At 42.5% G+C, this 23,068-nt stretch overlaps 3 protein-coding genes across 5 annotated transcripts; 2 read left to right on the top strand and 1 right to left on the bottom strand.

The window, feature by feature from the left end:
* Window positions 1–139: 139 nt before the first annotated feature.
* cUnh6orf62 (chromosome Un C6orf62 homolog) lies at window positions 140–4,272 on the bottom strand. Of its 2 annotated transcripts, XM_080516136.1 has the most exons (5): window positions 2,621–4,272; window positions 2,351–2,527; window positions 2,136–2,261; window positions 1,467–1,601; window positions 140–1,357 (listed from the first exon to the last, which is right to left on the bottom strand). In XM_080516136.1, exons 1-5 carry the CDS (start codon window positions 2,747–2,749, stop codon window positions 1,232–1,234), a joined length of 693 nt encoding a protein of 230 aa, XP_080372262.1. In that variant the 5' UTR covers window positions 2,750–4,272; the 3' UTR covers window positions 140–1,231. The 2 variants fall into 2 exon arrangements, with proteins under 2 accessions (XP_080372262.1, XP_080372261.1); XM_080516135.1 differs by having other exon boundaries at window positions 2,351–4,272.
* Window positions 4,273–5,197: 925 nt separating this feature from the next.
* cndp2 (carnosine dipeptidase 2) lies at window positions 5,198–11,772 on the top strand. 2 transcript variants are annotated; one of them, XM_080515562.1, is made up of 12 exons: window positions 5,198–5,267; window positions 6,154–6,238; window positions 6,410–6,553; window positions 6,644–6,806; window positions 7,950–8,038; window positions 8,985–9,185; window positions 9,371–9,455; window positions 9,572–9,732; window positions 9,810–9,974; window positions 10,137–10,278; window positions 10,402–10,549; window positions 10,675–11,772. In XM_080515562.1, the coding sequence occupies exons 2-12, from the start codon at window positions 6,179–6,181 to the stop codon at window positions 10,739–10,741; spliced, it is 1,425 nt and encodes a 474-aa protein (XP_080371688.1). In that variant the 5' UTR covers window positions 5,198–5,267; window positions 6,154–6,178; the 3' UTR covers window positions 10,742–11,772. The 2 variants fall into 2 exon arrangements, with proteins under 2 accessions (XP_080371688.1, XP_080371689.1); XM_080515563.1 differs by lacking the exon at window positions 5,198–5,267 and adding an exon at window positions 5,317–5,397.
* A 1,637-nt stretch (window positions 11,773–13,409) lies between these two features.
* Window positions 13,410–22,590, top strand: recql4 (RecQ helicase-like 4; the record flags this gene model as incomplete). Its single annotated transcript, XM_080515609.1, has 28 exons — window positions 13,410–13,493; window positions 13,643–13,676; window positions 13,776–13,876; window positions 13,969–14,115; window positions 14,261–14,409; window positions 14,560–15,592; window positions 15,709–15,791; window positions 15,870–15,969; window positions 16,076–16,241; window positions 16,408–16,518; window positions 16,752–16,919; window positions 17,035–17,127; window positions 17,213–17,349; window positions 17,431–17,514; window positions 17,760–17,948; window positions 18,187–18,369; window positions 18,462–18,663; window positions 18,981–19,174; window positions 19,289–19,372; window positions 19,573–19,710; window positions 19,836–19,952; window positions 20,035–20,281; window positions 20,543–20,672; window positions 20,773–20,939; window positions 21,014–21,191; window positions 21,393–21,546; window positions 21,671–21,779; window positions 22,469–22,590. 28 exons carry the CDS (start codon window positions 13,410–13,412, stop codon window positions 22,588–22,590), a joined length of 4,704 nt encoding a protein of 1,567 aa, XP_080371735.1.
* Window positions 22,591–23,068: the final 478 nt, after the last annotated feature.

Below are 23,068 nucleotides of genomic sequence, written 5' to 3'. Positions count from 1 at the left end.
GCTCAGCAGTATTGATTTGAGAACCAACAGAAAAAAAACCCAGAAGTTACACGCCTCATACCCTTTCAACTGAACACAATGAATCAACAAGGAGCAAACAAAATTATACCAACTATGTACTTAATAATTGACAAGCAAGCCTGCAAAACCCAATTTTAATTTGATGAGCATGGCAGCAAATTCTATTAATTTTAGTAGGTCAAATTAAACAAAACAAAATCGGTTAGCTTCCAGCAACTTTTAGTTGTTAGGTAAATTAAACATTAAATCAGTTATTTCAATTTCTCACCAACCCACAACCCCAATAAGAACATAAAATATCAGATTTCAGTAGCTTAAATGAATAGTGCATGAACGGCTTGATCGGTGAACATGACCTTCAGCGTCTAACCAACACGTCCCCACTTTGAGCACAATGCCTTTCAAGTCACTTAAGATTTTAGCAAAAAGGCCTGCCTAGCATGTTTCAGAGGAAAAGCAAATGACACCAAAACATCTTCAAAAGTCCAGCAAAATAACTAAGGCGGTTTATAAGAAGCAATACCTACACCATATGATTTGACAAATACTGTTCATCTTGTTATCTTTCCCTATGCAGGTGCGCTACCACCTGCTCACACCTGTCCTTGGTCAAGAGATTGTGTAAAGTTGTTCTCGAAACCCCCATTGCCATTACAAACAAGCTTTAACAATCCTTTCTTATGACAACAAGGATAGAAAACGCATCCATCTGAGAACCACCGTGAAGACCTGTGTATTGTTTTTTTTGTTTTTTTTTCCTGTTTTTGATGCAACATAAAGAGTTCCTTCAATGACCGGTGCTGTTGACTGTGCGGCTCCAAGAGAACAACCAACCACTCAAAATCAATGTTCGTGCAGGTTCAAATGAACAAAAATGGGTGGGTAGGTGAGTGCGGAGAAGGAGGGAATGAGGAGGAAGTAAATGAAAAAAAAAAGAAGGCAGAACTAATCCAAAAATGGCAGAGAGAAAGGAGGGGGGGGGGGGGGGGGCATTGGAGAGCGTGACGAAAACTAAAAAGGATGGGAACGGAATCGGCTTCAGGTTGGGGAGGGGAAGAGCGAGTAGGGAACAAAAAGGAGATCCAAGCATAAGTTCACATCTTTGACAAGGGGAAAGGGTGGAGATGAGTACATCAATTTGCTTCTGAAGGCTTAGGCAGGAGGAAGGAGAAGGGGCTTTTCCCTGTGTGGCTGCGTGGAGCAAGAGGCCTTAGTCAGGCATGTACGGGCGAAGGTGATCCTCGATGTCTCCCACACCCCAGCAGGTCAGCTGGTCCTGCGGCAAGTACAGGCAGAGGCTGCACAACTTGAAAACCGTGGCCTTGGTTTTAGGAGTCTGCAAAATTGGCAGAGAATAACAACTCGTCATGTAATGAAACTTGTTTTTTTTTTTTTTTTAATTCAGCTTATCAAAATTGAAATATTGCTCGAATGAGCAAACTGACCTGTAAGTGCTGTCGATCCATGAAGAGAAATACAGACTGAGTTGGGTTGTTCATCACCATTCCAGCCTTGTCTTTACGACCCAAAGCATGCAAGCACTGCTTCTCATAGTCTCCGTGATGAAATTCAAACTTGGCCTGTAAATAAAAAGATGCAGTTTCAATCTCAATTTGGTGCATCTTGAATGAGGCCTCCTGATCGGTTATATTATTTTGCACGTTTCACAGATCCAGCTTTATGTGGAAACCTACTAGTATTTCAAATGAAACCATTAGCCAGGCTCGTCATGTTTGTTTTGGCGTTTGTTTTGAAATTGCAACATCGGAGAAACATTTTCCACGTTCAGAGTCTGATCAGGAAGATAAAAGCTTTTTGTGGAAAGCGACAGTATTGTCTCCTGTATCAACCGTTTTTTTCTTAAAATAGTGTAAATAGAGCTAAACCACCTCCTCCAATTATGATCTGTCTGATTCGATTAATCCTATCCGAAGTGTTTACATTACACTATTTGGTTGAATCAACATTTAATTGTATGTTCAGGAAGCATCGCTCTACTTCTCTGTAAAGCATGTTATTTAAGCCCTTCAGTCTAAATTTATATACAGTATTTAAACATTGACGAGGCTTAAACTAACTGCTGCAATCTCTGATTCAAGGCGTAGAGTGCTGACCTGAACAGGCCTAAAGGGTTCATCATCAGCCCCCTTCCATCTGGAGAACAGCAGACAGACAATCTTCTCAATGTCATTGCGTGGCCAGAGGATAAAATCCATTTCCTGTGTGCAGCCTATCACATCCTGTGACGACACGGAGAAAAGAAAATTAACATAATTAGGTGTTTTCTTCCCTCAAACCGGCAACCTTTTCGGACGGTTCCCAGGCTTACCCTTCGCATTGACTGGTATCGGGGGGCGTGTAGTTGCACGACGTCTTTTTGCAGGAGTTCTATCGAACTCTCCAGAGAGTAGCTGGAATCGCGCACACCACGCAGGATGTTTTCTTCATAGTTGTTGGTCATCACTGGCACCACTTCAGCTACCTCAAAAAGTGCTGACTTCTTCTTCTGTAATGACAAAGGAGGAGGACCGTTACAGAATTTAAAGTCAAAGTTAAAGAGGACGTTCAAAGCAAATGGATGCAACGAGGGCCGACAAACCTTTTCTTTGAAAACGAAGGCGATATAAATCTTGAAGTCAAACTGATCTGCCAAAGATTCCCTTTTCTTCCGAAGTTGAGCTCGAAGACGGTTTCGTGTTTGATTTCTTCGTGAAGTTGGGTCCCCCATGGTTAATTTTTTTTTGGATGGTAGTATCTCCTCCTGTGCACTGTATTTTGTCTTCACTTTCTACTTTTGTGTTTATACGTTGGATTAAAAAATAGAGATAGCTACCCTTATTTGCAGAAACAACGCATCCAAACTCTTAAGCTCGATCTTCGAAGTACTAACTATGAACTGAAAAGGTCAACAAATAAGAAACAAAACTAAGTCATTTCACTTTTTTGTTTGGTGACGGGCAGTGTTGAGGAGGGGAATGGTCAATAAGCTAAGACTACATCTCCTTGATATTGATCAGAAATCCATGTTTTAGGACATGTCTTTCGAGCCAAATTTCCTATTTATTTAATTTTTTTTTTGTCAACCTGCCATAGACAAAAGGGAGGACAACAGATTTAAATGAAACAGCAACTCAAATTGGACTAACGATTTCCTCTGCGAGATGGTACTGAAAGTCAACAGAGACGGCTGCTACTACAGAAAACCCATACTGGTCGTATTGATTTGCTAGTGACAACTGTGGACTACAGCAAGCGGACAAACTCTTCTACTATTCGGGCCATTTTCTTTTATTCTATTTGTTTTTTTCAGAGTCCCTCATCCATGGCTGTTTCTCTGCAGACTGTCGTTATGCGCGTGTTACAGACGGACTGGGGATACAGACGAACATGGCAGGTAAATACAGATGCCAGGAGATGTTGGCACTGGGTAACATCGAAGGCTACTGCGAAAGTAACTTGACATTTCCTTGACTTTTTGGTTCTTTTCTCTCCCCTGCCACTCACTCGGCGGCGCCACTGCCGGTCGTCATGATGTGGGCGTATTTTTAGCACACTAGCTAAGTGAGCTAGCAGGCTAACCTAGGCTTTCACTTCAGACACTAACTAGTAGTGGACCGACGGTGTAGCTACATCTTATCTCCTGACTGATTGGCTTAATGGGAGGCCTGTGTGTGGTTGTCCTGGCTAGCGTGCAGTCATCTTTCCACGCGTTTACATCTTCTCCGTGCGGCCAAAGTGACTGCCAGTGCTGGGAGGCCGGAGAGCCGCGGGCGTCCCGGACTAACCGTTTGTGCGCGAGCTCAGCATTGTGTTCCTCTTTAGCTGGATACTTCGCGTCTCAAAACAACCTCATCGATGAAATAAAGCGGCTCGACAGGCACACCGACGGAGGGGTTGAGACAAGACGCTGGGCGGCGAGATTAAGCGCTAGCTAGAACATAAGTGTCGCCCCCTCTCTCCACGTCTGAAGTTTGGAGGTGTTTGTTTTCTTTCTCTTCTTTTCTTCAGTCGTCACAGCCCCCGGCTCGCCCTGCTGCATGCCATGTCAAGATAAATCGACAATCCAGCTGGAATCCTCCGTTCTTGCAGTCGACATGTGGCGTGTTCTCTCTCCCGGCGGGCCCATATTTAACGACGTTTTCCCCGTTCGGTTTCTTTGTGTGTGCGCGGTGTGTTTTTCTTTCTCTTTTTTTTGGAGCAGCTAATAATGGCACGAAGGAGCTCGACGGTCCACAGCCTCCCCAAAATGGCTGCACGAGCGACTACAAAGATGTGACGTAGGAGGACACGTGACCGCTCCAGGAAAAAACCCAAACAACAGCCTAGAAAATAAAAAAAAATATGATAATACATTTTTTTGTTTGATTCTAAAATTAAACACAAGTCTCCACGTCGTTGCCCCCTATACTAATTGTGCCACTACTAAAACTATAATAATAATAATTTTTCACATAACTATTATTCCTTTCATCTTCTATAATGCGTCAATCAGTTGTATTGAGTCCGACTGAAGGTCACCAGAAGTCAGGATAGGTCACCACTCAATCACAGGTCAAACACAGAGAGACAGACAAACACACACTCACGTGCCCATTATTAACTAACTTGCGTGCATGTTTATGGACAATGGGAAGAATCAAATCAAATCTAATTATTTATATAGTACCATTCATACATACAAGTAGCACAAAGTGTTTTACAGACACGCAAAACAAACTACAAAGACACACAATCCCCCACCCTCTCCAACACCACCATCCCCAACCCCCACTGCCAGTGTTAAGAAATAAAAACAGATCTCGTGGAAAAAACCCAAATGATCTGTAAAAAACTTCTGCCAAGCGAAAGAGAGAGAGAGAAAAGATGCATAGGGAAGATATTCTGGCTACTAGACGTCCTCCCAGAGTACCCAAACAACTTAAAGATAATTGATGACAAAATTGCACACGTGTTTGTGTGCTAAAGTATTTTTTTATGTGGAACTACTCATTGTAACCAATGACAGTTACCAATAGCAGTTATCAGTTATGCATGTTCTCTCTGTTTGTTCGTCGATTTTATCTTTTTACTCCGGTTTCCTCCCACTGTCCAAAAACCTGAAGGTATTCGTTTGTGTCATCTGTTGTTTGGGTTCAATCTTTTCTTTAAAGCATTTCTGAGCCAAAATGGTCGCGCATGACGAAGCTGCCTGTCTGCGCATGCGCATAACGGATCGTGCTTCCGGTCCGTGGAGTCATCGTCCACCTGTGAGTTAAACTACATTATTCTTGTCTTTTATATACATATATTGATATTTTTTTTTAAAACGGGGCTTGGTTTCGACTTTGTAGCTGACGGATTAGTTCGCCGTTTGTACACACAGGAAGTAGCTGTCAGGTGAGGAGAGTCACATGTTCACATCAGCTGGACGCTCATACATAAGAAACAAGTCTGCACTGTAACACCGTAGTTTCAATGGATCCCAGCTTCTATCCCAGCTGTATTAGCCAACGAACTCTGTCTGATCGCATAAAAAGTCATTAATAATGCGACCCAGTCAGGCGGGAATACTTTGTGTAACTCGACTAAGTCAAATAACCAGAACTGTGAAACTAGTTCTATTCAGCCTAAACAACACCGAAGGCTGCATTTATGTTCAAATGTCTATGATAATGTAAAATAAAAAAGAGCCTATATAGGTTTAGTATAATATTTAAATAAGTTTGTCTATATTTGAATAGTGACAAAAATAAGTTTGCAAAGTAAGAGAATAAATTATGATGTTAAGTCATCCCAGGTGAGCTACTGAATGATAATGTTAATGTGAATCATGGTGTGGTTTACCAAGGTGACACGTTTGATGTTTTCCCTGTATCAATGGATTTTTGGGATGCAGCTGTACTTCCATGATTTTTATTGTTGAGCATAACCCTCCGAAAACCGACACGTCAGATCTGCCTTTAGTTCTGCAAAACTTCTGAACTTCTTGATGTGAAACATGCTTGTGTGGCACTCTAAACCACTTGTCTGTACACACTGAGGAGCCTCTAATAGGGCAGCAGTCAGTAGGTTTGCAGGAGGGTGTGGTTTTCGTCCTCCTATTAAAGACAGTTCAGAGTCCGATGAGGGGGTCACACCAGTTTTCTCTTTCAGCCCTCAGATCCCGTCTCCAGTAACCATGGCTCATCTTCCAAAGCTCTTCGATTATGTGGATAACCACCAGGATCTGTATGTGCAGGTAAGACAGATTTTAATTGATTGTCATTTTTACCCTTGAGAGGACTTTTTTTTTTTTTTAATACTTCAAATGTTTTTTTTTATCACTGTTGCCCTATGAAAAATCCATTGTGCAGGATCTGTGCTGGATTCCACTGCAATAGGAGTTAAGTGAACTGTTGTTACTTTGCAGCGCCTTGCAGACTGGGTGGCTGTCCAGAGCGTGTCTGCCTGGCCCGACAAGCGCGGCGAGATCAAGAAGATGATGGAGATGGCAGCTGAGGACATTAAGAAGCTGGGTGGCACTGTGGAGATGGTGGACATTGGCAAACAGAAGGTAAGAGTGTGTGAGAGGTTTGTCGCACTATTACTGTGTTTGTATGCATGTATTGTGGGCTTTCAGTCAGATCACATTCTCTTCCGACAGCTTCCCTCTGGGGAGGAGATCCCCCTGCCTCCTATTGTTTTGGGGCATTTGGGCTCAGACCCAGGCAAGAAGACAGTTTGTATTTACGGCCACCTCGATGTCCAGCCAGCGGCCATCGATGACGGCTGGGATACAGAACCTTTCACTCTGGTGGAGAAAGACGGTGAGAGCTGAATGCTTTTGGTTTTTCATTTGTTTTGTTTGGAACAAAGTAGATATGATCCAAATTTAGCCAGTTCATAATGATACAGCAGGTGTGCTACTGAAGCGGACTGGAATGCAGTTTGGTTGTGCAAGATGAGATTCAATGTCACCATTTAAAGGTTTTTGTTCTCGGTATTTTTGGAATGGATACACCCCATTTATTACTGCCTTGTCAAACTTATAGCTTCGAATCTGTGTGGAAAAAAAAATTCAGAAAGGATTACATGACACTGAAGCACTGACCGTAACAGTAAACTGCTCCTTTGGTGTAAATTTTCACCTTTATTACTTAAATCGGATCTTTATTGCCAAACAGCAGCACATTTAAATGCTCTTTGAGCTTTTATCAGCTCTGCACTTGTGATCACATCACAATTTCCTGCATGTTTCCAAAGTCCAGCCAAAACATCTTATCTGCAAACCCGTCAGTTCAAGTTGTTTCAGATGTGTCACTGCAGGATAAATCCAAACTCATTCAGCTTTTAAAGAGCAAACTGGCTGAAATTTTATTTTTTATTCACTAAATGTACGAGACATTTTTGCTTTATTGCAAACACCTGCAGTGAAATTAAATCTCCTGCTTTTCTATCACAGTTGAAGTGGCGCATCGGCAGCTTTATACACACTTTGTGTCACAGGAACTTCTATTAATCTTGTTGTAATTTGTGTCAACCTAGTTGAGCTCTTTATTTCCTTAAAAGATTTATTTGACAGAGAAAGCTCCTCAGATGAATGATTTATAAATTCATTGAGTCAAATCATTTCGGGAACACAGTTGCTACATCAGCTCTCATATGCAGATTTGAGCTTCCTCTGTTTTTACTTTGAAGCTGCAGACACTCACAGTGTTGAGAATCAGCTGATAGAAACTGCTGGGGCCACTTCCCCATTTCCTTGCTGCCTGTTCAGCTTTCTTAGTGCTTGTGTCATATTTTACATGACATGTACAGATCTGCCCATGACCCTTGTTTGGAGAACAAGATCTCTTTGCTCATATTGATCGTATCTTACAATGGAAATGCACCATGTGGCTGGAATGAAGTTTTACTGGACTTGTCTTTTTAGCAAACTATGTCATCTGATGGATCTTTCTTGTTTGTAGGCAAGCTCTATGGTCGAGGATCTACTGATGACAAGGGTCCAGTGTTGGCCTGGTTCAACTGCATCGAGGCCCATCAGAAACTCGGTCAGGTACTAAAATCACAAAATCACTAAAATCACCACATTTAGTGGTGCGTCTTATTTGATCCAGGACCTCCACTCAGAGCACTTTAAATTCTCCACTTTATTAACTCTGTTCTTCCCCAAACTAAATGTCAGGATGGGATGTTATAAAGAACATCTCCTGGTTTCAACGGCGGCGATTTAATGTCCCCAGTTAAAAACAGTTTGCTTATTTTGGCAAACCTTTCCTGGTTCCTCCCTCTTTTGTTCACATGAGAACAACTCATGATACTTTCACTTTCTCTCTCCTCACATCTAAACAGATTCAGGTATTTATCAGCTTTTTTTGTGGTCAATGCAAGACAAACAACTAATGCATTCCAAGAGCTCCATCTTCTTGACTCATACTTAACTGTGACATTATCAAGATCATCATTTGAAACCATTTGAAAACTTTAAAAGACGGGAAAATATTGAATCAATATGGAATAATTGGGAGTGCAGAAGCAAGTGGCCTGTTTTCCTGAACTATTTAGCTTCACACTGAGGAAGAGATTATCTCTGTTAAAGTTCGTCCCTGATTTGGTCATTGCTTCTCGTGACGTAAGAGCAGTAATCAGCAGTACTTAAGCTGGTCAAAGGTGGCGAGATGAAATGCAAGATCTTATCCAGCCACAGCTTAATGATTACACAGAAGCAAGTCACCAATATGTTGTTTTGAATCACCCGTACATTTACATAGTCATGCAAGGGAGAAACTGTGAAAAGTTAATGAAAACAAGTAGCCAGAGTAAAACAATATTCTATTGTTTTTTTTCACCAAATGAAAAAAACAACCTCAAAAGTACCGTTTGATCACCAGTGGAGGAATAGATATCGTTGAAATTATATTGTTCATAAAGCCTGAAAGTTTCCCAGATTGTCACCTCCACTACATTGATCATATGGATTTCTATCCCTCTTCATGTTGCAGGAACTTCCCATCAACATCAAATTCTGCTTTGAGGGGATGGAGGAATCTGGATCTGAGGGCCTGGACGATCTGGTGTTTTCCAGAAAGGACACCTTCTTGAAAGACGTCGACTACGTCTGCATCTCCGACAACTACTGGCTGGGCAAGACCAAACCCTGCATCACCTACGGTCTGAGAGGAATCTGCTACTTCTTCATTCAGGTACATTACCATCATATTTACATTCTAATCGGATAATTCATCAAAATGGCACAAATCCACCTCTGATTTCTGTCGACTTTCGATTTGACATTAAAGATTTTTAAAAAAAATCTTGTTGTACTGGTGACAATGATAATAACGTTTTCATTCTATTCTTAAATAACGTTTTACCTTGAAACTCGCAGGTGGAGTGCGGTGCGAAGGACCTACACTCAGGCGTGTTTGGAGGCTCCGTTCATGAAGCCATGACTGACCTCATTGCTCTTATGGGCAAGTAAAGCTGGAGTTTTATTTTTAAAAAACAACAACTATTCTTTCATGTTTTTTATGTCTTTTATTAACACTATGTTGAGGTTTGATCTTCTGATTGTTGTTTCCCCACACAGGATCGCTGGTGGACAAACGGGGAAGGATCTTGGTTCCTGGGATCCTGGACAGTGTGGCCCCTCTGACAGAGGAGGAGAAGAAGCAGTATGAGAACATTGAGTTTGACCTGCATGAATACTGCAAGGATGTGGGAGTCGGGAAGCTGCTGCATGACACCAAGGCAAGAAGATCATTCATGCCACTGGTCAAAATTGGTTGTGTGTTGTACTGAAAAGTGCTCATCTTCGCTCACTGCAGGAGTTAATCCTTATGCACCGCTGGAGATACCCATCTCTCTCGCTTCATGGCATTGAGGGGGCTTTCTCTGAAACGGGAGCCAAGACCGTCATCCCCCGCAAGGTCATTGGCAAGTTCTCCATCCGCCTGGTCCCTGACATGGATCCCAAAGTTGTGGAGAAGCAGGTATAAATATCTCAATTCCTTTTCATTGATGGTTTCCACAGCAGATAATACGGCACCTTAACACACTTTACCAGTTAACTTGAATAGTCCAACCCTGCAGGTGGTGCCGATGTTTCTAAAAATCTGTTGCTCATCACTTTTATTGGCTCTGTCATTATCAAGGTCATTGACCATCTGCAGAAAACGTTCAATGAATTGGGGAGCCCCAACAAGATGAAAGTGGATATGGGCCATGGTGCCAAAGCCTGGGTCTCCGACTTCAACCACCCACACTACATGGCTGGTCGCAAGGCCATGAAAACGGGTACAGATGCTAAAAACTATGGAAGCTGATGTCCTCCCCCCCCCCCCACTTCACATTGCACCTCTTTGTTCACCTACTAACTGTTCTTCTGGATCCCTCCTCACCCTCCTCTCTGTGCTGCAGTCTTCGGCGTTGAGCCCGACCTGACTCGCGAGGGCGGCAGCATCCCGGTCACCCTGACCTTCCAGGAAGCCACAGGCCGTAATGTCATGCTGCTGCCCATGGGGTCGTCCGACGATGGAGCTCACTCTCAGAACGAAAAGATCAACAGGTCTGAAAATGTGTAGAAACAAATACTGTGGGAAGTTGGTGATATAAGGTGCTGCTGTGACTTATTCACTATGCTCTTAACGACACGTTTTTTCCTCCATTGTTGTGTTTATTATCTTTTTACAGATCCAACTACATTCAGGGAATCAAGATGCTGGGGGCATACTTCCATGAGGTTTCCATGTTGAAATGAAGAGACGCTCTCACAACATGAGAAAGTATTAAATATACACTGCCTGGCCAAAAAAAAAAAAAGTCACTACCGGGATTGTTCACCCACTAATAGGGAACGTGAGCTGGGGTTAGACTGTCGTGAGACAGGTTAGTTTTACCCTACTGATGATGTGTTGTTGCAATAGTAATCCTAAGCAAATAGGTACGAGCCTCCCATTGGATAATTACTGCATGGGCGATTATCTTGCAGCTGGCAACAATTTATGTAACCCCAACTGGTGCAATGAGTATGTCGAAAGATACATCCCGTAGTCATGGAAAAGATGTTAGTCTGTTTGAGAAGGGTCAAATCATTGGCATGCATCAAGCAGAGAAAACATCTCAGGAGATTGCAGAAACTACTAAAATTGGGTTAAGAACTGTCTGACGCATTATTAATAACTGGAAGGATAGTGGGGACTCATCGTCTTCGAGGAAGAAATGTGGAGCACAATGCGAAGGGAACTCAAGGGATTGGGACTGAACAGCTGTGTAGCCTTGAGAAAACCACTAATCAGTGAGGCGAACCGGAAAAAAAAAGGCTTCAATTTGCAAGGGAGCATAAATGTTGGACTGTTCAGCAACAGTATGTGACTGAATATACTGGATGACCAGGTTATTCCATCAATGGATTTTTTCTTTCTTCCCTGGTGGTACGGGCATATTCCAAGATGACAATGCCAGGATTCATCGGGCTCAAATTGTGAAAGAGTGGTTCAGGGAGCATAAGACATAGTTCTCACAAAATTAATGCAACACTGGATGGAAATAAATCTTGTGACATTCATTGCAGAAGCTCATCGAAACAATGCCACAGCAAATGCGTGCCGTAATCAAAGCTAAAGGTGGTACGAAATATTAGCGTGTGACCTTTTTTTATTTGGTGGCGACTTTATTTTTGGCCAGGCAGTGTATGTACATCATCAGTATCAGAACTTTGAAAAGTTTGGTATCATGAATCAGCTGCATTCACCATTGTATTTTCCTCTCTATCAATAAAGATCTTGGTTTTTGGTATTGTTATCTCTTTATTTGATGAATGATTGGATTGAGTGCCAACACATCACGTCACTTTAGGCCGTTACTCAGGGCAACACTAAACCAGGAAGGTTATCAATAAATGAAACACAATGGCAAAACAGAGATGCAGAAGCCAAATGAGTCAGAGTGGCAACTCAAACACTGAAAAGTGAGACGGACTGGCGAAACTGAAAAAGAACCACAATTGAACAAATGTCCCAAATATATTTACTATTATCTGAACTGAATACAATAAACGAAAATAAGTGTATAGTTATTGTTCACTGTTACAATGCAGTGTAATAAATTGTGTATATTGAGATGATAGATAATTTATAATAAGTGAGTTCAAGCGATGAAAAGGATTTATAAAAATACTAAAACTCCAGTTATGCATCTAATAAGCACAAATAGGTAATATAAGACTAAAAATAGATAATACAGAGAAGGACACAATCATGGAGAATTTTATTTTATTTTTTTTACAAATGTGTGACTGCAAATGTGGAACAGTGCATTTTACATTTAAATGTGTACATAACAAATCCTTCCAAAGTATAGTGTGTGTGCAGCAAGTATGTGTGTTAGTGTAATTGTTAAGAAAATTAGTTATTGCAGTTGGCAGAAGTGATCTGCGTTATACTTGTCAATATGTTGCATGACTTTATCGTAACAACTTCGTAATTCAATTTTTCTATTTGATAAAGATTTATTAGCTGATGATCATAAGCTCCCCAATAGTTATGGTTATATGTATATAGAAATGAAATATAGTTCTTTAAATTTCTCTTTAATGACTTTATTCCTTATAAATGTATTCCATTGCATCAAGGGTTTGAAGGGGAAGTGGAGTTATAGTTATCTGTGTCATACATATTGATGGATTGACAGGAAAATACTTGACTTTGACTCATCACAGTTCTGTCTGTTTTTAACATTTCACGTGCCAAAATCATCGCTTCGTCTCTTTGTTGTTATTTATTTCTCACTTCGATGACAATTGTACTCCATAAATTCCAATTTGACGTTATGGTATTTGTATTTTGGATTCCAATTCAGCCTCATAGCCTAATGAGGGACGCAAGGTCCGTAGAGCCAATACTTGTTTTTTTTTTTTTTATATAACATATTCATATGTGTAGAAGTTCAATTAAATAACAACGATCACAGTAATCATTGCTTTTATCATATCTTCGTCCTCAACACACCCCCACGCTTCATAAATGCCCCCATCTCCTCCAATAAATCTACGTGACACTGCAAGGGATCCTTCCTTGAAACTGGGGGAAACAGGAAGAAACCTGGCAACCCGAAATGTCACATTTCCGGCGCGGGAAAATCGTAAACACTCCTCCACAGGAAGGACTTGTGTGACACATTTTTGCGCTTTAAACTGTGCTTTTCTACCATCTGCAGATTGCAAGCGGATTTATTTGGAAAATTAAAAAAAGCTAAAGCGATATATTGTCATTTTAAACACTAGAAGTTGTGGGAGCTGTTTCCGTACAAAACGTAAGTTTTAACGCAGCGATTATGAAAAGCGTCTGTTGTCTTCGTGGAGACAACATGGAGCATGTTTTGATTGTGTAAAGTCCAGAAAACTGTAGTTTACCGGCTCTGTGCTCGCTATGGATCGCTACAACGAGGTGAAACTTGTGCTGAAACGCTGGGAGCAAAGTTTCCTAAGAGAGCACCAAAGGAAACCCAACAAGGTGAGTGAAACCTTCAGTTTAAGCGTCGATCTGGCTTTATTATGGTTGTGTTATGGACATTTTTGCACAGATGGCATCCAACTGTCACTGGTACTGTCACCTTTTTGGGTTTTATTTTTTTTATTCATGCAATTGATTTGGATTTCCAGGAGGACATTGATCAGGCTCCAGATGAGACCAGGAGTGAGTCCTGCCCCTGCGAATCCCTGCAAAATAGACAGTAAACAAATGAAGTAGTCAGATGAGGTTGGGAATGTAATAACACTGTGTCTTTTGTGTCAGATTTGTATAAGGAGTATCGCAGTTTGAAACAAGCCAAAGAAAACAACAGTGATGTATCCGGGGGTCAAACTCCGGCTCCAGCTGAGCTCAACACTGCCAAGGTACAGAAAGTCTATGAAGCCTGTGGACGTCAACAGCTATATTATCTTACCGAATGCTTATTAATGCTAATACTTTATTTCCTGTCTTTTAGGAGTCGGACTCATGGGGTGTTCATCTGAACCGCAGTGCGTTACCTGCAGCCTCTCCCAGGCTCACAGCCCAGGACAAAGACAACCTGAAAGCTTCCTCCCAATATTACGGTTTGAAGCTGAAAAGCAACATGGGTTCACTCAGTAAGGTTAGGGAGATCTCCAAACGTATCTAACCACTTAAATATGTTTCTCTTCTTCCTGTGCATGAAGAAGAAGAACATGTATATATATATATATATATATATATATATATATATATATATATAAATTAAATATGATTTTCTTTCAAAGGAGCGACCGGTCACACTGAAGAAAACTTTTGCTCCTGGCCGACGGCCTCTAAACTGCTTAAAAGATGAACAAACTACGTCAACAGTCAAGCCTGGAACTCCTGCAAAGATCCGGAGCATGGGCAGTGAAACAAGCCCATTTACACCGAGGTGAATGTTGGAGAGTGCTTCCGTATTGTGAGAATCACTATTGTATCGCATATATGTTAATTTATTTAGGTAGTCAAATTAAGTCAATAGAAGAAATAGAATCACTGTGAGATGATCAAGCTTTCTTTGTAATTGTGTCGTTGCTCACAGGAGTTTTAAGCCGACTCTGGGCTCCCTGGCTTCGAAGATGCCGGATCCTGTCGAGCCTCAAGAGCCTTTGGAACCTTTTGAACCAGTGAGACTGTTTAGTGATGAATCTGCAGATTCTGCTCAAGGCCACAGCAGCAGTTTTAATCGTGATTCAGCTCCTGCGCCATGCCGATCCTCCGGCCTGTCGTCTTTATCTCCTGAACAAACTACTGGAGATTCCAAAAGAAAACCGGATGCCACAGAAAAAGCTTCAGGAGACATAGGAGAAAGTCCTGATGTATTAAAAACTCCACATCAGGGATTCAAATCTGCTATTCCTGAAACTTCTTTTGGCTCTAAAGGACGTCAGCAGTCGTTTGGAGGCTTGAGAGGAGGAAGTGTGGGAAGACCGTCTCCCGCCAGCAGGCTGAGCTTCGTTGACAGGAAGTGGCTCGAGCGGTGTCAGGTGTTTGGAGAGATGGGAGAGGAGGAGAAGCCTGGTGCCGGCAACCAGGGCATAAAAATGGAAGAAAGAGGTGAGAGAGACCCAGAAAAGGACAGAAAAGGAGGTGAAGAAGCAGAGAAACTGGAAATCTTAGCGGATGGAGATGGAGAAGGATCAGCGGTGTTGGGAAAACACGAGAGTCCAGTGTCCACGAAGAGGGACGCAAACGTCAGTGGCAGTTCACCAAAGTCACCTCAGCGACGTGCTGGAAAACGTGAAAGAGGAGAGAAAGGTAAAAAAAAAATAAAGGAAGGTGAGGAGACGGAAAAGCCACAAACACCGGAAAATGAGAGTGAGGGGAGTCTGAAGTCCAAAGGCCCGAAGAAGAAGAGGGGCAGGAAAAGGCAACGGGAAGGCGAAGACGTGGATGGAGATGCAACCGAAGAAGGAGGAGTGAAAAAGAGGCAGAGGAAGAGGAAAAAGAATGAGGAGAGCTCTGATGTACACCTGAGCCCTGCTCAAGGAGGGACGGCAAAGAAAAGAAGACCAAAGAAAAAAGAAGACGATGGAGAGACCGAAAAGGAAAAAGAAACTAAAATACCAAGAAAGGTGAGTGAATGAATTATTATAATTTCAGAGCAAACTTTTCTACAACAACATTGTGCCGTCAGCAGCTTCTTTGTGCAGACACTCCAAATAAAGCATGCCTGTTTACTTCTGTTAAGGTTCCTCAAGAGAACCTGTTGGGAGAAGTAGAGGAGGAAATCGGAGCGAGCAGAATCTATCGGACGCAGTCTGTCCGAGCCAGGTACGAACGAATATAGCTCAAGACGACTGCATACTTTTTATCTGAAGTCTGTAATAATTTTTGGATTCTATTCGACAGAGTTGCAAAAAGTGCAGAGGGAAACTTTGTGAAGATCAATTTAAAAAAGAAGTCTCACGTGAAAGGCTATGCCCTGAGAGGGATGGCTCTGCGCAGGCAGGTGAGTTTTGTGTCCAAAATATTGGCATCATATAGAAAAGGTATAGAAGTGTCAGAGAGGTGTCACATGTGTATTCTCCGTGGTCTTCTCCTCTTCTTTCTTTCAGCTGTCCGTGCAGAAGTTCCAGCTGAAAGGAGAGCGCTTCGGCGGAGGTGGGGGATATTTCGGCAGGGGGAGGAGGGGCGGCTTCAGAGGCGGGATCAGTCGGCAGGGCGACACCTGCTACAAGTGCGGAGGGACCGGACACTGGGCGATCGACTGCAAGGGACGAGGTGAGATAGAAATGTAGCGCGAAATTATGAATGTAGCTCTGAAAGTTGAGGCGTTAAACCTCTACTGAAACTGTGTTCTGCAAAGACGGACTGAGAGCTGTCGGTGAAGGAACTGACAAAAGGTACATTCGATGCTCCGAAGTAATCCTGCTGATCCGTCTTGTAGCGCCTCCACCTCCAGTTCCGGAAGACGACCCCGCGGAAGAGGAGCCATTTGAACTGCCCACGCTGGAGGATGTTGCCAGGGCAACGGGAACGCTCGGGCCGCAGCCATTGGGTGCGTGGAGATGGGTTTTAGAATTTGAGATTATACTTTTTTTTTTTAATGATTAAACGATAATTCCATCCGCTCATTTTCACCACTACAAGTGTACTTATTAATGAAATCAGATTCAGTCCAAAGTCCTTTATTGATCCTGCTCAAATCAAAGCAGAGCTCTTGACAGAAACCTCAACTTTTAGTTTTTGAATTATGTTGTGAAATCTTCTGATCTTTCTTTTCGGTTCTAGTCACATCGTTTGGTACCAAAGAAGAACCAAACCAACAGGACAAAGAAGCGGATAGTCACCTTAAAGATGAGGTGCTGCTGAATGTGATTCGTCCCGACTATAAACGTCCCGCTCCTCCACCTCCTGTCCAGCCGCTTTATCCTCTCACAGATGACGGCAAAGTTCAGGGTAACACTGTCAACTGGCCTGATCTGTATATTTATCACAGATAAAGAGATAAAGAGCACATACAACGTGTCTTTGTCTGAGAATTCACTGAGACTGTTTTTCTGTTCGGGATCAGAAACACCTGATGAAGTGCATTCGGCCCTGAGAGAACTCGGCTATTCATCCTTCAGGGCCGGACAGGAAGAAGCCATCATGAGGATCCTGTCAGGTTTGTGCAGCGCCTGTAAATACACTGTCACACCTGCGAGCATGTGCACTTCCACCATCTCATGTTTCCCCTCTTGTGTTTTCAGGTCTCTCTACCCTTGTGGTGTTGTCAACCGGCATGGGCAAATCGTTGTGCTACCAGCTTCCAGCGTACCTGTATGCTCAGAGAGCCAAGAGCATCACGTTGGTTATTTCCCCTCTGGTCTCCCTCATGGACGACCAGGTAAACACTTTTTACTGATTGTAGAAGAGCAAAGGCTGATATTTACTCCTTGGCACCTGACAAACTCTTTCTGTGATGTAGCTGTCTGGTGTGCCGGCCAAGCTGAAGGCTGCCTGTATCCACTCCAACATGACGATGAAGCAGAGAGAAGCTGCGATAGAAAAGGTAAATTACACACAGTAAACGGTGATCCAAACGACGACGGATCCACGTTTATAGCTACGTAATACATATGTACAAGTTGGGATAAAATCAGTGTTTCTCACACTCCTTCTTGGTAATAATTCAAAAGAGAAAGGAGCTCTTAGTTTAGAGGGATCAGATTTCTACAGGTTGATAAGCAGTGCAATAGTTTATCTGTAACATTTGACATCCAGTAATATTTTCATTCTAAACTCCCTCTCGCTCAGGTGAAATCGGGCGAGGTGTCGGTGTTGCTCCTCTCTCCCGAAGCTTTGGTCGGTGGTGGACGTTCAGGTTCAGGGTGTCTGCCCTCCGCTCAGGAGCTCCCCCCTGTGGCCTTTGCGTGTATAGATGAAGCTCACTGTGTCTCTGAGTGGTCACACAACTTCAGACCCTGTTACCTCAGGCTCTGCAAGGTAGGTCAATGAAGCCTTATGCTTAGTATTAAAGATTTCATGGCCAGCAAACACGGACAAAGGTATTATGTTGGATGGCAACTGCAGTAAAATACTGTAATTAGATAAAAATCTTTGATGGGCTTGAAAGGTCTGAAGATGCATTGGAGAATAATTAAGCTTTATATACCTCATTCTCATTGTAAGCTCTCATATCTCCACATTGTTTTCACAACAGTTGTCTGTTTTCTGTTTCCAGGTGCTACGGGAGCGTTTGGGAGTGCAGTGCATGCTGGGGCTGACGGCCACAGCCACGCTGTCCACTGCTCTTGACATCGCTCAGCATCTGAACATCAGTGATGAAGATGGCATCGCGGTCAGGTCTGCAGCTGTCCCTCCTAACCTCAATCTGTCTGTGTCTATGGACAGAGACAAGGATCAGGTATGAAGAGTATTTGTTGGAAACGTAGATTTCCTTTGGCAGAATCTTTGAATTTCGTTGACTGTGTGTCTCTCCTGTCTTTATGTTTCAAGGCATTAGTGGCTTTATTGAAAGGGGATCGTTTTGGTTGCCTGGACTCCATCATTGTCTACTGCACCAGAAGAGAGGAGACTGCCCGCGTGGCGGCGCTGCTCAGGACCTGCCTGCAGGGGGTGCTGGTGAAGGAAAACCACCAGATCAGCAGCAACAGCCAATCACAGAACAACCCTATGGGACAGAAAAAGAAAGAATTGGGTAACTTGTGTCGGACATTTTGTATTTTGAATACACGAGCTTCAGTGCACCACCATAACAGTTATGACCGCAGCAAATTTGATCCAATGACTAAAAGTCTGGAGGGCTGCCGGGGTGCAGTGTTATGAAAACACGATATTATAACTCAATATTTACCTGCTTGTCCAGTCACTTTCATATGATCCAACTGTATCCAATCGTATTCCACCTAAAACAAACAGCTAGACATAGTTGGGAAAAGGTGATGTAAATATATTGACTCCTGTAATGTGAAAATCTTTCCCACTTATTGATTCTCTTTTTTCTTTATTATTCAGCACGTAAGAAGATCCGTAAACCGCTGAAGTGGCAGGCTGAGTCGTACCACGCCGGCCTGTCGGGGTCCGAGCGGCGACGCGTCCAGAACAACTTCATGTGCGGCGAGCTGAGAATCGTAGTGGCCACGGTGGCGTTCGGCATGGGCCTGGATAAGTCTGACGTCCGCGGTATCATACACTACAACATGCCTAAGGTGGGAAGAGGCCTGATTAGTTCTGAGCATCTTCGTGGAAAAGCGTTTTTCAGTGTCCGACTGTCAGCATCACACTTTATGCAAGTTCTCTATACGGCACTGTGTGATTTTTAGAGTTTTGAGAGCTACGTTCAGGAGATCGGGAGAGCCGGCAGAGATGGAGAACCTGCTCACTGTCACCTGTTTCTGGACCCAGAGGTGAGAATTCAACTGAAAGAATACAGGATTTTCTGGGCTTGTGTCATAAAGTATTGCAGTTTCTATTATCTGTCACTGGAAAGATGCTGATGGTGTCGTGAGTCGTCTGGTTTGAGTCTGAGCTCAAAGGACTCACAATAGATGGATTGGGTACCGACTGAGTTGTATTGTGAGTTTGATGTATGTTTGTGTGTGTGCAGGGTGGAGACCTCCACGAGTTGCGTCGTCATATTTACGCAGACACGGTGGACTACTACACCGTGAAACGACTCGTCCAAAAAGTTTTCCCAGCCTGCAAATGTAAACAGATTCATCAGAAACAGCAGGAGCTCCTGATGGCAAGTCCCATGCTCACCCTAACCCTTCACACAGAAACGTTTTGCATTGTGTGATATTCATTAAAACCTTCTTTAAAGGTTAAAAAATATATATATATAAATGGTGTTCTGTTCTGTGCGTGCAGGATGTTGAAGACTTGGAGATGCTGGATATGATGGATGAGTGTGATCAGAAAGGCAGCCTGAATCCTCCTCAACAAGACGAAGAGCAGTCACACAAACCACAACTAACTACAGGAGAGGTGATTATAAGGTTTTAATGTTAAGCAAGTAAGTTTTAGAAGGTGTACATTCTGATATAAGGATTCTTTTTTCCATTGGAAGGAGATTTCAGATGTTGGTCCAGCTGAGCAAACCCTACAGGAAGACAGTGGTGATGGAAAGAAGAATGAGGAAGAGGAGAAAAAGGAAGAGCATACAGCTAAAGACACAAAAGCCGATTGGCCAGAGGAACAGCTTAAGGACCGGCAAGCAGCCGGCAGCGACTGGCCTGAAGAGCGAGTGTGTCATACGCACGAGAGAGCGATACCCATCCAAGAAACTGTTGAGGCTCTGGACATCACAGAGGAAGGTGAATCCTGTTTTTATTTATCTTTTCACAGCAATACATAAAGCAAAGCTACACTGATTATGTTGGATGAAAAGCGCTTTTGACTTGATTTACCACAGTAGAGCAAAGCCAGACTTTATATAGAAATATGAGACCACTTCACCATAAGTGGCAGTGTCTCAGAGTTAGTTTAGAAAAGGTATTTCCTGACACTTGCTGAGTAACACTTGGTTTTAAGCTGTAAAGCATGTTTTCTCTAGATAATAAGTGTTATTTTTTCAGGCGTGGAGACGCTGCTTTGCTATCTGGAGCTTCATCCGCAGCGGTTCGTGGAGCTCCTGCACCCCATCCTGTCGGTGTGTAAGGTCAGCTGCTACAACGGGCCGAGGCAGCTCCAGAAAGTCACAAAAATGTAGGAAATATTCATTAACGTATTCTGGTGTTGTGCTTTTAAGAAACCAGGTGAGAATAAATGTTTTTTTTTTTTTTTTTCTTTGATTCCACCGCTTCAGTTGCCCTCCCATCGCCGTGGTGCTGGCCAGACGGCGGATGGCGGGCGAGCGAGTGGAGACATGCGATCAGCTGGAGTTTGACGTCGTGGAAGTGGCGGACACGATGGGGTGGGAGCTTCCTCTCGTGAAGAGAGGACTCAGGCAGCTTCAGTGGAGCACAGATAGAGGTTTGGTTGTGACATGTGGTTTTCCCGATTTACCGTCACAGACGTGGTCACGTGTTGACGTTTCTGTGTTGCAGCTGGCGGCCGCAGCGGCATTCTCGTCGAATTCTCCTCCCTTTCATTCTACTTTCGCTCCTTTGGGGACCTGAGCCACGATGAGATGGACAGAGTTTGTCAGTTTCTGCACAATCGCGTGCAGGACCAAGAGAGGACGCAGCTGTACCAGCTGACATCCTGTTTCAAAGCTTTCAAGAGGTACAGTGCTATAATGAGTTTTTTTATGAGATAAATAGCAAAAAAAAAAAAAAAATGCAAATTTGTATATATAATACCTGAATGACCATTGTAATAGTGACTATTTCATTTACAGACAGAAATTTAACATTTAACATGTTTACCACTTTGTTTCCTGTGTGTTTCTGTTTTGTTGGTTTAACCATTTTGTCGTTTCCCCAGTGTGGCCTTTCAGACTGCGTCATCCTGTCTGGAAGACTTGGACGAGACTCGCAGTTTACAGCTGAAAGGGCTGCTCTCCGAGTACTTTGACAAACGGCGAGACCGAGATCACACACTCCAACCGGTCGACCTTGACGAGCACGACAAATACAAGGTGAAAATAGAAAATAATTGCACGTTTCACATATTTGTAAGATTAGTGTTGGGGAATGTTGTGGCTCATGGCTGTCTGACTGTGTGTTTTGTGTGTCTGACCATGTGTGTGGGTGTGTTTGCAGATCTTTGAGTGGGAAGATCAAATCAGAGCCGACATCAGAGGTTTTCTTGCCAACCGAAGTGATGAGAAGTTTTCTGGAAGAGCTGTTGCAAGAATCCTGCATGGCATAGGTATACATACATGCATACATATATACATACATACATACACAACAATATATTTTTTCTCATACCAATTTATTTCTGCCTAATTTCACCATAGAAAAAGTTTGTGTTCCAATTTAATGTGAGTTAAAAATAATAATAAAAAAAAAAAGCTTCATATTTTCAGCATTCAGGGTTATGCTGGTTATATAGTTCACATGGTAGGTGTTTAGGAGGGCCCCTTTATAATGTCTCTGTTCAAGAAAAAAGCAAAATACAAAGAAAAGCAGGCAAAACTTAAGACGTCTCTAAAAGACAATCCAATATGGAATGAGTATATAATTAATTTGGAATAAATAAACAATTGCAGACAGAAACACGTTGGATTGGTTAACAATCAAAGCTTTGCTGAACAGATTGGTTTACTATTTCCTGTTAAAAGTATAAAGATAGTTTCGTGGTTTAATATCTGGAAGCAGCCTTCCTTTAAAAAGGAGGGACTGTTCAGACCTCTAGAGGTCGTCAGAGAGCCACGTTTGTTTAGTTGAGCTTCACTGTTGCTCCAGAGGCATCTTCTACCTCCTCAAGTTGTGGCTCCACTTAGAGAACCATTTTGATCAGTAAACCACATAAATTCACCAGATTACACCTACTTCTATTTGCACAAAGTTAATCTGCAGTCTGTCCATGAAGCTGAAGCCCAGTTTGTGTTTCAGGCAGTCCATGTTATCCTGCCCAAACCTACGGCAAAGACCGACGCTACTGGAGGAAATACATTCAGTTCGACTTCAACCAGCTCATCAGACTGGCAACGCAGGAGATCATTCGCTTTAAATGATCTGTGTGTGTGTGTGTTTTCACTTTAACCTGTTGATTTTCAATCAAGTCGGTCTGAATTTCTAATAAATGAAAAATGTTAATATTTATACTTAATAAATCAAAAAAAGTTTATTTTTCTACGATGGCTTTGCTGTAATGTTTTTTATTTTATTTGAGGGGAATTTATTTTAGTGTAAATATGTAGTAGTTGGCAGTATTTTAATACTAATTCAAATCTAAAGGACAAAACAACAACTTGTTTGGGACAAGTCACAGTCCTTGACCTAGAAATAAACTGACACAAAGAAGCATGTGAGTGAAAATAAAGGGGGATTTTGTATTTAATCATTCACTGTTGCAGTGTGAGTGTCGATTCAATGTTTAAACAGCAGATAGGAAAGTAAATATTGACTCCTGCTGACTGTAATATCTTGAGAGGCCATTTATTAAAAAAAAAACTCTTTAAAGTATGAATCACTGCCTTTGTTAGAAAACTG

This window comes from Blennius ocellaris, assembly GCF_963422515.1.
Source record: "Blennius ocellaris genome assembly, chromosome: 20".
Taxonomy (NCBI): Eukaryota; Metazoa; Chordata; class Actinopteri; order Blenniiformes; family Blenniidae; genus Blennius; species Blennius ocellaris.
This window is presented reverse-complemented; position numbering and strand designations above follow the sequence as displayed.